Raw genomic sequence first — 13,208 nt, 5'->3', positions numbered from 1 at the left:
AGGTCCAACCGGGCAAGCCAGTCGCCAGGTCGAAGGCGGGAGAAGCGCTCACAATGACAACCAAAGACAAGACAAGGAACAACAGACGTGGAGCAGGGGACAGGGTGGCTGGTGGAGCTTTGGGTCTGGTCTGGGGAGGGGGGTGGATTATGTTGTTATTTATTGGGAAAATAGACATGCAGGGCACACTTCATCGGAGGCGCCAATGCAGGATTGATTAAAACGGAGACCCAAGCAACGAGGCGAGGCGTTCCCAGGCGGCTTACCTCACCACTTTCAGCCTGTTAGTCTGCCACTCTTGGGTGGACTTTACAACTCCACGGCCGGGAAGAGAGAGCTTGTGGCTGCGGGAGTGAGCGAGAGTTTCTCTGAAGTCTTCAGTTTGGACGGTGGGGGGTGTGACCACAACACCACACACGCAAACACACACCTCATGGCCCTCCTCCTCACTCTTCCCTCCTCTTCCTCAGCTAGACAAGTGGAAGCACTCATCCGCGCTAGATGGACATCTGCTGAGGTGCGCTCCGATGCGCTGCCATGCAATGCACGGCCAGACCATTCTGCGGTCCACGGTGTCCACGGTGTCCCCAGTGCTATCCATGCCACGCAGAGTGCTAAGGTAGCCGTTTCCGTTTGCGCATGCAGAATCCAATGGAACAACGACGAGAGGAGGTATCCGTACTTGGCCTTGCACGAGATATGGAACTCGAGGTCGTAGCAGAGATGCCGTGTCCGTAAACTTGGGCCAGATGTTGGGCCCCCAGCCAGCCCAGCAGACTATTACTGCGTATGCGTACGGAGTACGGATACACTGACGACAACTCGTCAAGTGATGCGTTGGGAAGGGTACTGGCTCCTCCAGTTGCAGCGGCTCCAGTTGCAGTGGAAGCGGCGGATATCGGTGCACAGCCATATGGGTGTGAGAGGTCAAGTGAAATACCAGAAAATCCAGGGTAGGGGGTATCCGTACAACAAGAAAGAGAGGCTCGACTCACCAAAGGCGAGGTTCCCTGTTCTTTGTTCAGCCGGAACAGTGGGCGTTTCCCTGCTGCAAAGAGAACAGGCAGTGAACAGCGTACGTGTGCGTCCGAGGTACCCAGGTACCATCCGTATAACCGAAGGAAGGTCATCGTTGGTCCGTGGTCAGGACTCAGTAGTGGGTGTAGTCAGCCGTAGGTTGGTAGATCCGATGGGGCGGGGGTCGAGACAGCGCTGATGGGGACGATGGAGTCAGGGTCGTGTTTAAGGGTGGGCGAAACGAGAGAGAGAGAGAGAGAGAGGGAGAGGCGTCGCTCTGGTGGCTTTGAGCCTCGGGATTACTGGATTGGAGAAGAGAGGCTGGCGCCTGACGCTGACGCTGACGCTGATGGCTCGGGAACCGGTACGGTAATGATGCTGGCGCTGGTCCTGGCACTCCAAAACTGTAATTGGCAGTGCTGATTTGTGTCAAATGGGCGCCAGGGCAATGCCGATGACACTGGTTGACGGTTTGTGAGGCTCCGAAAGCGGTGAATGTACGTCGGGATGATTAATTATTGTGTAGACTGGATTGTACTGGATCGGACTGGGCCTCGCGCCTCTCGTGTGTCTCTCGTTCCGTCGGGCATTCGTATAAGTCATGGCTCCGGTGGCTGCTTGTCCCGAGTCAATGGATCACTCCAGACGGATCAGCCCCGGAACAGCCTAAGATGGCTTGTCGAGATTATCGATCAGTGCTGCCAATGCCATGGATGATGGCGTTGGAGACGAAAGTAACATGGGGCGGTGGCTGACGAGGGTTCACTGGTGAGACTGAATAGGAACGAGGGTGCTGAAATTGCGCAAGGTATCCGAATACCGGCAGCGTATCCGTAAGGTAGTGCTGTGAGTGCCTCGATTCTCAAGGCAAGGATGCGCAATGTGATATACGTCAGCGGTGGTTTGGTGATGGAGGAAATGAGGTGACTTTCTGAATGCTAGTGGCAGCAAGACGACGGGATTCGATCCATGCGGGCTTGCCAACGACGCAAAGCAGACCGCAGGAGGGTGTGATTTGAAAAAATTCCTGGAACTGAGTCAGGTAGATGCAACGCGGTGAAGGCAGATGTGAATACTCCGTACCTAAGTTGAACGGTGCAGAAGTCGAGATGTAGATCGGCCTACCTTCATGTTAGACTACCTACCTGACTATTTACCTCAGGTACTCACGCACTACAGTACAGCAGATGCTCCGAGCGAGTCAAGAAGGATGTTGCTCAACTACCTTGCCTTCCACACTGCATTAGACAAATTACTTGTGGAAGATGAATGGTGAATTGCACCTGACGAATAAACAAGTCAACTGAGTAGGATCGTCGCAGGAAGAAAAGGAAGGAAGGAGCTGAGAAGTTTCCGAAGAACCAAAATGAAACTCCCATCTGCGCAACTGCCGTCAAAATCACAATTGCCAAAGGTACCTACCTACCTGCCTACTTTCCTAAGGTGCGTAGGTACCTGATCTTGCCTTGTCTCAATCATCAACTCCAGTTTCCTCTCCGCACTTCTAATGCCAACATACCGTATGTACTTCAACCTTCAAGATACATTTCTCGCCGTTGCATCGGGGCCGGTCACCGACCTTCCATCTACCGATACATCGCCGACTTCACCCCTCCCGCCATTTCCTCGGGCTGTCCAAGGATTGCCGATGGACGGGTACCGAAGCCATGTGCCGCCAAACTCAGCAGCCTAATCCATCTTTCAACCTGTCCGAACCAAGCAGGCCAATCCTCCTCATCTCGAGCAATTGTCAATGGTAGACAAGCTCAGGTCGTTCGCTCTGCTTCTCGTGCAGTACATGGCATTGCATGTCACGGCATGGCAACAGTCGCTAGTGGCAGCATGGCCTCATGGATCATGGCTTGTGCTGGAGCCCGAGTTGCAGGAGGCATCCTAGTTCCCTCTGCACCAGTTCGTAACCAAGGACCGAGATGGCTGGTGAGAGATGGGAGGGCGACTGACTTGGTACTGCCTTCCAATCGCATCGCAGTTGCCTGTCACAAGCCATCATTGTCGCTGGCCCTTGTTCGCTCTCGCCAACGGCATCCCCCGCATGAGGTACCGAATAACTGCCGCAACGTTCCGAAGCTAATAGATTGAAGCTAATAGATTAGCAGTAGACAGTTTCCTCGATGCTACTTCGATACTCCGTCAAGCCAGTGAAGCTCGCCTCGGCCGCTGGAAATTCGTTTGAACCTGCACCTCGCAGCCGTCCCATGCGCTCCAACACTGGTTCAACGTTGATGAATGAGGTGCAAACGAGGCGCTGGTAGATTCAAGATGAGCCATGGCAAAGTTATATTAATCAAAGGACAAGCATCCTATCGTCCCTTACCGGCCCGAAGTCATTGCTCTGGATAGTTGCAAGGAATAACCTCGTCTTTACTTTCTCCCAAGAGGACCGTCCCCAAGCGTCTCGGGGCTTCCGCACCGCACGCAATGACCTTCTGGGGGGCATTCTTCGGTTCCGAACCCAAAAGATGCCAGTGCTGTGACCTTAGCTTATCCCGCGACATCAACTTTCCGAGATCCCCGCGTGGACCTGCAACGGCCATCATCAGTTGAGAAGTAGTGGAACAGCAAGTGAGAAGTCTACACGGTTAGGCCGAGCGGTGCGGCCAACTCAGACGGAGCAAAGACTTTGTCCTTTGTCGCCATAGCTCGGCTCCGGAGATGCTCGGCTGGCTGTCCATCAAGTCACAACAACATGTCTCTGCATGCCGAATCGCACCTTGTCTTTGGCTAGCCTGATATTCCACAGCCACAAGTTGAGTTCTGACAGGTGGAAGGGAAAGGTGCCCTACAATAGCAGATGCGGCACCGAATGGTTAGCTACAGGTCACCCCAAGCAGTGCCGCCTAGCCTAGCGCCGTGCAACCCGACCTCCTCCCGTATTGGAGCTGGCTTCCTGCAGCCACTGCATCCAGGCGCTTGGGAGCGGCGCCATTGGCTTTTAGCATGTCCTCCAGGAGGACTATTTTCGATGCAGCGAGCTGGCCGAGATATCACGGGAAAGGTGTATATCTGGGACAAACTGCCTGCCCGTCGACAAACGCGGCTCAACGTTGTCCGTCCTCGTTCGTCGTACCCGCATACCGAACACGGGATATCCACGGTCATTATCTCGTGTCCGGTGTTGTTATCGAAGAGGGGATGAATCAAAGGATACGAATGCCCCGACAAGACGATCCTTGCGATCCGGTTGTTGACTTACCTACCTCATGTCTGGCTCGTCTTATCTTATCATCCCTGAGGGGGAATCGCATCCTGAGGTGGCCTCGCCTGTTCACGAGACCAGCCAACCTCGCATCATCGAGTAATGACCGCCTACTTCGCAGAGTTGTCGAGGGTCCGAGACCGCCTTGCATTTCGAGCCAGCAGGCCCGCACCCAATCATTTGAGGCCCGCCCGCTGATGGATCGCTGGAGCAATCGCTGGATCTTGGATCCTACGGTTCGGATGGCAATGGAGAGCACATGTGCGTTGGCAAAAGTCAACTCAAAATCTCTGGCTTAACCGCCCTCGGTGTCATTTCTCGCATTCCGCAAAACCCTCAGAAGTGAAACGCCGGGTGCCTTTAGACATGTGTCAAAAATGTGAGTTACACAATCCTTTGCTCAACATCCGATTGAGGGAATCCTCATTTATGGAGCAGTCCTGTGTTTATTTACACCGCCTCCTAATACCTTCTACGGGGACATGCTTCCCTCTCTAACTTGCCTTCTGGGTTGTCCCCCAACAGTGTTAGTCGATGCTACGCCGGACGTCGAGATTGCCAGTCTAGCCTTGATTGCCCATCAAAATTAGCCATCAATGCACTCGGATCTTGATTTACAATGGGGGGAACCCCTACTGTCCTCGGCCTCCCCCAGTCACGACTATTTTCCTAAAATTACGAGCCAAACGGTGAACCGGACGGTTTTGATGTTGTTTCCCGTGCGATTCCCCACGGTTCATTCTATTTACCACCCCCGGCTCGCTCTGCCAAAAAATCGTCCGATTCCCCAGTCCCACTCCTCCTCAACCAATATAACTATTTGGGGTCTGTGGCTTGACATCCGTCTCATCCCCAAAGAAGCAGCCCGAGGAAGAAAACAGTAGACAGCAGGCATGCCACCGGTTGATGAGAAATGAGCAAGTGTATCGGCACCGCGGCTTTACAACGGTCCAGCTAGGCCTGCTGTCAAATAGCCAACAAGCCTCAGCAGTGTCCGCACATTTCCGAGACATGTGGCGCGGACAATCTCGCTCAAAGACGGCCGGACAATGAATAATGCGGCCCTTTCAGATAAAAAGTGTAATTGATGGTTAGGATGTAGTACGACCGCAAGCTGGACGATAGCAAGAGGCCTCATACTCATGATAGAGAACAGATGTCTCAGTCCGATCCGCGAGATAGTCATTGAGACAAAGACGTATTCGTACATGTATTGCGATTCAATGGTGTTAGACGGGTATACCGCACCCTATTCTCACAAACTTGTTGTTCAGCATCATTGGTCCACCACCCCATGGTAACAGGACGAAAGAGACGGGAGAAAGAGCTGCTGTACGGAGTAATTTGGCTTGAAACTGCTCCGAAGAAGCATCCAGGATACCTAAATCTTCTCTCAAAAGCGGCGAGATAAGCTTCCGTGACGGACAGCGTGCATCTAGCAGCTCTCTCTTCGGCCTTTTGCTAACAGAACCTGCCAGATGATGAACCAACCCTGCTGGATCACTCGTCAATCAACCGGCCATCCTCCTCCTCATCCGATAATTACAGGAGTCCTACGATTTTGGTAGCTAGTGCTGATTCCACCTAGAAGTTGAGGTAGGACCAGATCTATTCCGTACTAACACAGAGGTGGAAGGAATATGTGCCCGCCCCGGAACGTACAGGGTGAGTAGGGGGCGGCACAGGCCCGGACTTTTGGGACTGTCTACTATGGGGGCCGCGCGCCGCCGGATGTCACCGCCGCGGGTCCCCGGAATTGTACAAGCGGATGGTCTAGAATCCCAATGGAAGACCACCTGAGGGGAACATACGAACTCAGGTCACAAAAGATCACTGGCGAATAAGGACATGGAATCTTGACGACATGGTGTGAGCATTTTGCTATCGACATATATCGCGACGTTGCGCGTACGGACAGGCTGAGCGGTTCCACCTCGTCACCGACGACCCAGGACCAAACCATCATCACAAGCCCGCCCACCTGGCTTCACAGTTTGGATTCGCGAGGCGGTACTGGGATATCGATTTCACTTTTTTTTGTATTAAACTATCAGTATTTTTTGTATTTCAGAAGACGCACCGAGACGGTCGCGCAACCAGAAGCCCGTGGTATATTGTGTTAAGCTTACTTGCGCATGTCGACCACGGCTCTGATGCAGTCGCCTTGCTTCATGGTCTCAAAGGCGTTGTTCATCTCGCCCAGAGTCTTCCTGTGGGTGATGAACTCGTCCACCTTGAGGTCACCCTTGATGTAGTCCTGCACGAGACCGGGCAGCTGAGAGCGGCCCTTGACACCGCCGAACGCGCAACCCTTCCAGACACGCCCGGTGACGAGCTGGAACGCTGTGTTGAGAAAGTGATTAGTTTCTGATGCCGTACTACATTAAGGTTGTACAAGGTGTACTTACGACGGGTGGCAATCTCCTGACCAGCAGCAGCGACACCGATGATGATGCTCTGTCCCCATCCCTTGTGGCAAGCCTCGAGAGCAGCACGCATGACGCTGACGTTACCAGTGCAGTCGAAGGTGAAATCGCAGCCGCCGTCGGTAAGCTCAATGAGCTTGTCGACCACAGACTGGTCTCCGAGCTTGGTGGGGTTGACGAAATCCGTCGCGCCGAACTTTCTCGACCACTCCTCCTTGTTGGGGTTAACGTCAACGACGATAATCTTTCCAGCCTTGTTCACGACGGCACCCTGAACGACGGAGAGACCGACGCAGCCGGCACCGAAGACGGCAACGTTGTCGCCCTCCTGGACGTTGGCGGTAATTCTGGCAGCACCGTATCCGGTGGTGATACCGCAACCCAACAAGCAAGTGCGGTCCATGGGAGCATCCTGCTGGACGGCAACGACTGAGATGTCGGCAACGACGGTGAACTGAGAGAAGGTGGAGGTGCCCATGAAGTGAAGCAGGTCCTTGCCCTTGCACTTGAAGCGCGAGGTGCCGTCGGGCATAACACCCTTGCCCTGGGTGGCGCGGATCTTGCCGCACAGGTTGGTCTTGCCTGACTTGCAGAACTTGCACTCCTGGCACTCTGGTGTGTAGAGGGCGACGACGTGGTCGCCGACCTTCACGTTTGTGACACCCTCGCCGACGGACTCGACGATACCGGCGCCCTCATGACCGAGGACGATGGGGAAGGCTCCCTCGGGGTCCTTGCCGGAGAGAGTGTAGGCATCTGTCCCGAGGAAAGTGTGTCAGTCCTCAAGTTTCTGGGGTTGTAGTAAACAGTCTTCGGATCTTCATCCGAGACCTCAGGCGGGGGTTGTAATATACCTGTGTGGCAGACACCGGTGTGGTAGATTTCGATACGGACCTCGTGGGCCTTGGGCGGGGCAACTTCGATATCCTCGATGCTCAAGGGCTGGCCGGCCTCCCAGGCGACGGCGGCCTTGCAAGTAATGGTCTGTAGATGATCAATTGGGTCAGCGGATGGGTTCGGGTTGTCAAGATGGCTCGCGTCTCAGTCGTCTCCGTGGTCGTCGAGCTACCCCGCAATGGACGGGAGAAAATCGCAGAGCAGGGAATACAGATGTAATGTAAAGTGCTTGGAGTGGGAACTGGGCATACCTTTCCTGCAGTGGCAGACATGTTGTGTGATGATGGTCGATGAGAACCTTGATGGAAGGAGGAAATCGGCACACTAAGCTTAGCTTATAACCGGGCAGGGTACGAGTATTTATTCCAACGAGGTCGGAAGGAGGAGCTGGCAGCTGGAAGTCCAAGATGCAGGTTGGGCACTGGCAGAAGGGGAGAGAACTGCCGCCGGGTGTCTTTTGGCACCATCTCCAAACCCCACCTTCCCCTCGGGAGGGGAAAGTATCCGTGAGTCTCGGGGGTTCGGGGACTGAGACTTGAGTTAGGTACCTCTCTTCCTCTGTGTGCGTATCTCTATCTGGAGAACTGGAGTGCACTTCTTCCTTTACTCGACCACGAATTGGAAAAAGCGGAGACGTTCAGCTTGTCATTGACTAGGTACTCAGGTAAGTAGAGGATAAAACACTACTGACGCCAGCCGTGACTTGTACGAGTCTTGGGTGAGGCGGATGGAAGGGCATTCCCAAGCAGCAACACACGAGTACGTCATTGGATCGATTGAGGTTCTGGGGATGAATTCTGTTATTTGGTTGGCTGGAACTCTACTGGCAAGTCCTTCTCCTGTTGTCCCAATTGGCTGCCTGTGATTAGGTAGGTACACGATACGGTGACAGTCAGATAAAAGAAGTCGAGACCAACGGATGCCTTTCCGACGGACACCAAGATCCAGAAATCGCAGTAACTGGTTCCCTTCCCGAGAACGAAGGCCGAATCACGGCTTGTACGGGCACCTAGCCGGGGGTGGCGGGGGCAGGCTGCGTATCTGGGTCTTCCAAGCGCTTCCACCTCACCAAAGAAAAAGACCGCCCTTTTTGAGACGTTTCCCCCTCCTCCTCTCTTCCGGCGCGCTTTCGGGCTTGCAGCCTATCGTTGTCTGAAGACGCAATACACCAAAACTTTAAGCCGTCGGGGTTAGGCTTTTGAGATGCTATTAATGCACCCTTTTGCAGGCATAGTCCATCGGCGATCGAATCTGGCCAAGCCTGCCCGCCCGCCTTCTGAGGGATGACTTTCCGTGGTTGCCAAGATGGCCTTGAGGAGTACAGCGCTGTTCTTAGGGCCCGCACGTCCAGAGCCCGATTTATGTCCGGGCCCGGAGGTTTCAAGCAGTTTCTTTACTGCCTTTGGCAGCTCTACCCTATCTAATCGGCATGCCGGGCTAGAACGCCGTAACACGGAGGGAGACGAGGGGAGCTCCGGGACGGCTTAGATAAGGTAAAAAGAACACTTCCTAGTTGCCCGCGGACAGGGACTCGACGAAGAGAGATACAAGTCAGAAAGAATGGATGAACAATCCTCTCAGGCAAAAAGATAATCGAAGGATCCATTGGAAAAGAAAGTATGGGAAGAGATGGAAGACCAGGTTGACAGCCAAAAGAGGGGAAACAACTTGGCTTCAATGGTGTGTGTTTACCCCGGAAAAAGAGACATCACAATGGCATCACGGTCGCATGGCTGTGGAGGAGATGTCTGAACCTTAAAGAATTATTCTCCAACAAGGTGACGAAGGAATCGTGTTTGGTTACTGCTTCAGAAGTTTGAACGCCGGGAAGCTTTAACAGGATCTTGGTTCTTTTCAAAGGTACAAGGCACAAAGTACATACTACGTGAAAACATCTCGAAGCCCCGTTAGGTGGTGTGTCAGCGGCGCTAGGCCAGGGAGCTCGGGCCACTCCTAAAAACACAGAGCGACTGGGTGGTGGGGCCAAGACGTCGGCTTCTTCCGCGTTGACTGGCCAAGCATCGCGAACCTCCAAAAATTATCGAGCAAAAGCGCGTCCTGCCAAACACCACAACTCAGCTCTTCAGCCTTGTCGCCTGCGACCTGCCAGTCAGCCCAATTAGCCTCGACGACTTTCGCAAATCAAACGACAGCGACGCATCAAATTTCTGCAGTACCGAATACCTACAAATTTCGCTCCCGCCGGTCAACACAACTTTGCGACGACTAGCCTCATCCGGGTGACCTGAGGTCGCCCACTCCATCACCGACATCATGCCTAACAAATTCTCCTTCGACGACTCAACCTTCGATAGCTCACCGCCGTCGACGCCCGGTCAGACTCCACAGAAGAAGTCATACTACCCCTTTGGCGAAAACCCGTCAACCACGCCAGCCGGTCCTCCACCCTCGTCCGCTGCTTCCTTCACACCCCAAGGTGCTCCCTCCGAGTCCTACCTCGGAAGCTCCTTGTTGCAAGGCGTCACTGCGCAGAAGCCCTTTGGCTTCGGCGGTGCAAGTTCAAATGGGCCCAGCAAGAACCTCTTTGGCAGAAGCGACTCTACTTCAGCGCAACCACTTGGCCGGTCGATTCTGCAGAGCGCCAAACCTACGACGAGACAGCCGTCGGCACTAAGCCGGGAACTTGGCGCGGGAAAGAGCGAGGTCACCTACGATAACCGGACTGGCAGGTATATGATACCCGACAGCTCGGAGGAAGAGGAAGAAGACGAGGACGATGAGGAGTACGACGAACGCGATGCCGCCGACGCGGAGATGGAGCGATACCTCGAAGCCGATATTGGAGAGGAAGACGGAGACGCTGAGGCCGACGACGAAGAGGTCCAGGATGACGACGACATATTTTTGAACTTGCGGCACAGCACCCGTAACGACGATGAACTGGCCTACTCAGATGAGGGTGAAGGCGGCATAGGCGGCGAGGAGTCGGATCTTTTACTGCTCAATACGCCAGCGGCAACGGAGCGAATGCGCAGGGAGGCCCAGGATATTTTCCGTGCGTCGTCCATGCGTCGCTCGTCGGGCAACAGACGGACAGAATTCAAGTTCTCCGCAATCGCAAAGGATCTATACAAGGAACTGGGCATGGCTCAGATCAACGAGTCGTCAGGCGTTGTCTTGAAGACGGAAGACTTGATCAACCAGCTTTACAACGAAGGAATTGGTGCGCAGGAGGACCCCGATCAGCTAGACGTCTCGCTCGCCAACATTGTTTACCCTCTGGTGGACCTCTGGAATGACTTTGCCGACAGTTTACCTATGCCAGAGGGAGAGCACATTGCCGAGATTGGTCCCGGTCCCGAAAGTGAGCCGTTCACGAAGGCTGCCTACGTTGCCCAGTTGGTGCTTCAGATGCATCACACTCGTTTCGCTAACCAAGGCACTGTCGATACCGAAGCGCCGCCACTGCCTTACGTTCTGTTCCGATGGATCGAGGAAAACCACAACATCTACCCCGAGCAGTTCGAGATCGTCATGAATCACAGGCCGAGTCCAGCTTGCCATAGTCTCTTCTGGCCGACACTTCGCAGCGCTCTCATCCGTGGCAATGTCGATCTTGCATCAAAGCTATTGAGGAATGCTGGGTGGGAGTCCGTCAAGAAGGGACCCAGGGCCGATTTCGCTTACTCCGGCAAAGCTCTCGATAACCTACAACGTGCTGTCGGCATTGCGTGCGAGGCACTCGACATGTGCCCAATCACCAAGGGCAACTGGGATATCTTCAGCAGCGATTGGACGCTGTACCGCATCCAGACGAAGGGCTCCTTGGACAAGCTTCAGCGATTTGCGGAGGGCAAGGACAAGAACCTCTTCGCTGGCGATAGTGACGACAGCTCGTACGGAAGAGGCTCCTTGGCCGGTCTTGTGCGGAAAGCGGAAGGCCAGGTTCCATGGGACATCTACGAACATCTCCAGACCATTTACCAGATTATCATGGGAACACCAGAGGCTATCCTGGATACGGCGCAGGACTGGTGTGAAGCCACGATTGGTCTCTTTGGATGGTGGGAGGAAGGCAGAGGACAGCAGAAGAGCCTGCGCATGTCTCGCTCTCACGGCCTCCGCATGACAGCTACGCCTTCTACCCCGGAGACCTATTTTGAACGCCTGTCGCTGGCTTTCCACACGGCGGTTGAGTCGGACTTCCACTTCAACTCTATGAACCCTGTGGAAGTTGCCATTGCTTCGGCTTTCGAGTCAAACTTCGCGGCTGTCATCGGAATCCTTCGAGCATGGTCGCTTCCCATTGCTTCTTCAGTGGCAGAACTTGCCTCGCTTGGTCAGTGGCTACCTAAGCCCGAGCAGCCTAACTTGATCACGATGGAGAGTCTGGACATGGAGGATCTAGAGATGTTGGGAGTGGCTCCTCAGACCGCCGATGATGTGGAGGGCATCAAAGACACTACGCTTACACATTACGCGCGCGAACTTGCCGGAATCGAGAGTCTTTCGGAAGATCGCAGCGGTTGGGAGATGGCGATACAGGTCCTTGGTCGCATGGATTCGGCTGCGAAGTCAGAGGATATGGTCGGAGAATTGCTTCGGGATATCCTAGACCAGCTTGATTCTGAACAAGGAGCCACTGTGGATAAGGTCTGGAGAATTCTGAACGATCTCGGCATGATTTCCTATGCCGAAGAGACCGCAGAGGTACGTGCAGATCGCATCGAACTGTGCATATCACCAAGCTAACCGTTTCTAGACCTATGCAGATATTCTCGGCAAAGACTCCCACAGATACGGAGAGGCTCTTTGGTACTACGCTCTGGCTCATAGACCCGGAAAGGTCCGCGAGGTGCTCAACCTCCTTATGTCGTACTCTTTGCTCCACTCCACGGTCTATCCCCCAGCCAACGATCTGGACGACCACCTCTACCGACTTCTGAACGAGCGCAGTCAAACGCTCGAAAAGTATGCCAAACAAGATCTCGAGGCAGCGAATCTCCTCGGGCGGATGTTGAGTGGTTACGCCACGCTCCGGAAATTCTACGAGCTTCGTGACACTGATGGACTTGCTGATATGTCACCTTACAAGTCTGCCAGTCTCCGGAAGCAAGCCGCCTCCGCCCTTGTTGCAGTCATCGCTAGCTCAGATGACAACATTCGGGGAGGCCTTTACGACGAAACCCGCGACGCAGTTGTCAGTGAGGACTTCATCCTCGCTCTGTTGGGCGAGGCTTTACCCTTTGTCAACCAAAACCCTTCGGTCATCACGCTCGACCAGATGGACACGCTCCTCAAGGCCGTTGAGGATATCCAAACAGTCAACTCCACTATCTTCAATGCAGCAGACGAGTTCTTCAAGCTTGTTCTGGCCTCGACGCCGGGCATGAAGGGCTCAACGCCTGCAGACTTGATGCGCAAGAGCACCAGCTCGCTTAGTGGAAGCTACATGCTCAGCGGAAGCTCCATGTTAGCCAGCCAGCTTCACCGGTCCATCAGCGGTGGCAGCGGCAGTGGTTCTTCTCTCGCCAAAACGAAGCGCGGCTGGGATTGGAGATCGGGACTCACGGCTGGTGCGTCGGCCGACGACGTGCTTCGTATACTTCGCTTGGGCCTGTCAAGAGACTTGGCAACCTTGTGGCTGGCCGACGCGGACAATACGCCCGTGTACTAGGATCGCATTGGAC

At 54.3% G+C, this 13,208-nt stretch overlaps 3 protein-coding genes across 3 annotated transcripts; 2 read left to right on the top strand and 1 right to left on the bottom strand.

Moving 5' to 3' along the window:
- Positions 1 to 3,975: 3,975 nt before the first annotated feature.
- On the top strand, positions 3,976 to 4,533 carry CABS01_12100 (uncharacterized protein; the record flags this gene model as incomplete). Its single annotated transcript, XM_060545454.1, has 1 exon — positions 3,976 to 4,533. The coding sequence occupies one exon, from the start codon at positions 3,976 to 3,978 to the stop codon at positions 4,531 to 4,533; it is 558 nt and encodes a 185-aa protein (XP_060396970.1).
- Positions 4,534 to 6,359: 1,826 nt separating this feature from the next.
- On the bottom strand, positions 6,360 to 7,829 carry CABS01_12099 (uncharacterized protein; the record flags this gene model as incomplete). Its single annotated transcript, XM_060545453.1, has 4 exons — positions 6,360 to 6,577; positions 6,643 to 7,416; positions 7,515 to 7,644; positions 7,809 to 7,829. The coding sequence occupies 4 exons, from the start codon at positions 7,827 to 7,829 to the stop codon at positions 6,360 to 6,362; spliced, it is 1,143 nt and encodes a 380-aa protein (XP_060396969.1).
- Positions 7,830 to 9,831: 2,002 nt separating this feature from the next.
- On the top strand, positions 9,832 to 13,195 carry CABS01_12098 (nuclear pore complex subunit Nup85; the record flags this gene model as incomplete). Its single annotated transcript, XM_060545452.1, has 2 exons — positions 9,832 to 12,228; positions 12,281 to 13,195. 2 exons carry the CDS (start codon positions 9,832 to 9,834, stop codon positions 13,193 to 13,195), a joined length of 3,312 nt encoding a protein of 1,103 aa, XP_060396968.1.
- Between the last annotated feature and the right edge of the window lie 13 nt (positions 13,196 to 13,208).

This window comes from Colletotrichum abscissum (genome assembly GCF_030869225.1).
Source record: "Colletotrichum abscissum strain IMI 504890 chromosome Unknown Scaffold_35.1, whole genome shotgun sequence".
Classification (NCBI taxonomy): domain Eukaryota; kingdom Fungi; phylum Ascomycota; class Sordariomycetes; order Glomerellales; family Glomerellaceae; genus Colletotrichum; species Colletotrichum abscissum.
The sequence above is the reverse complement of the archived record's forward strand: the minus strand, read 5'-3'. Positions and strand labels throughout refer to the sequence as shown.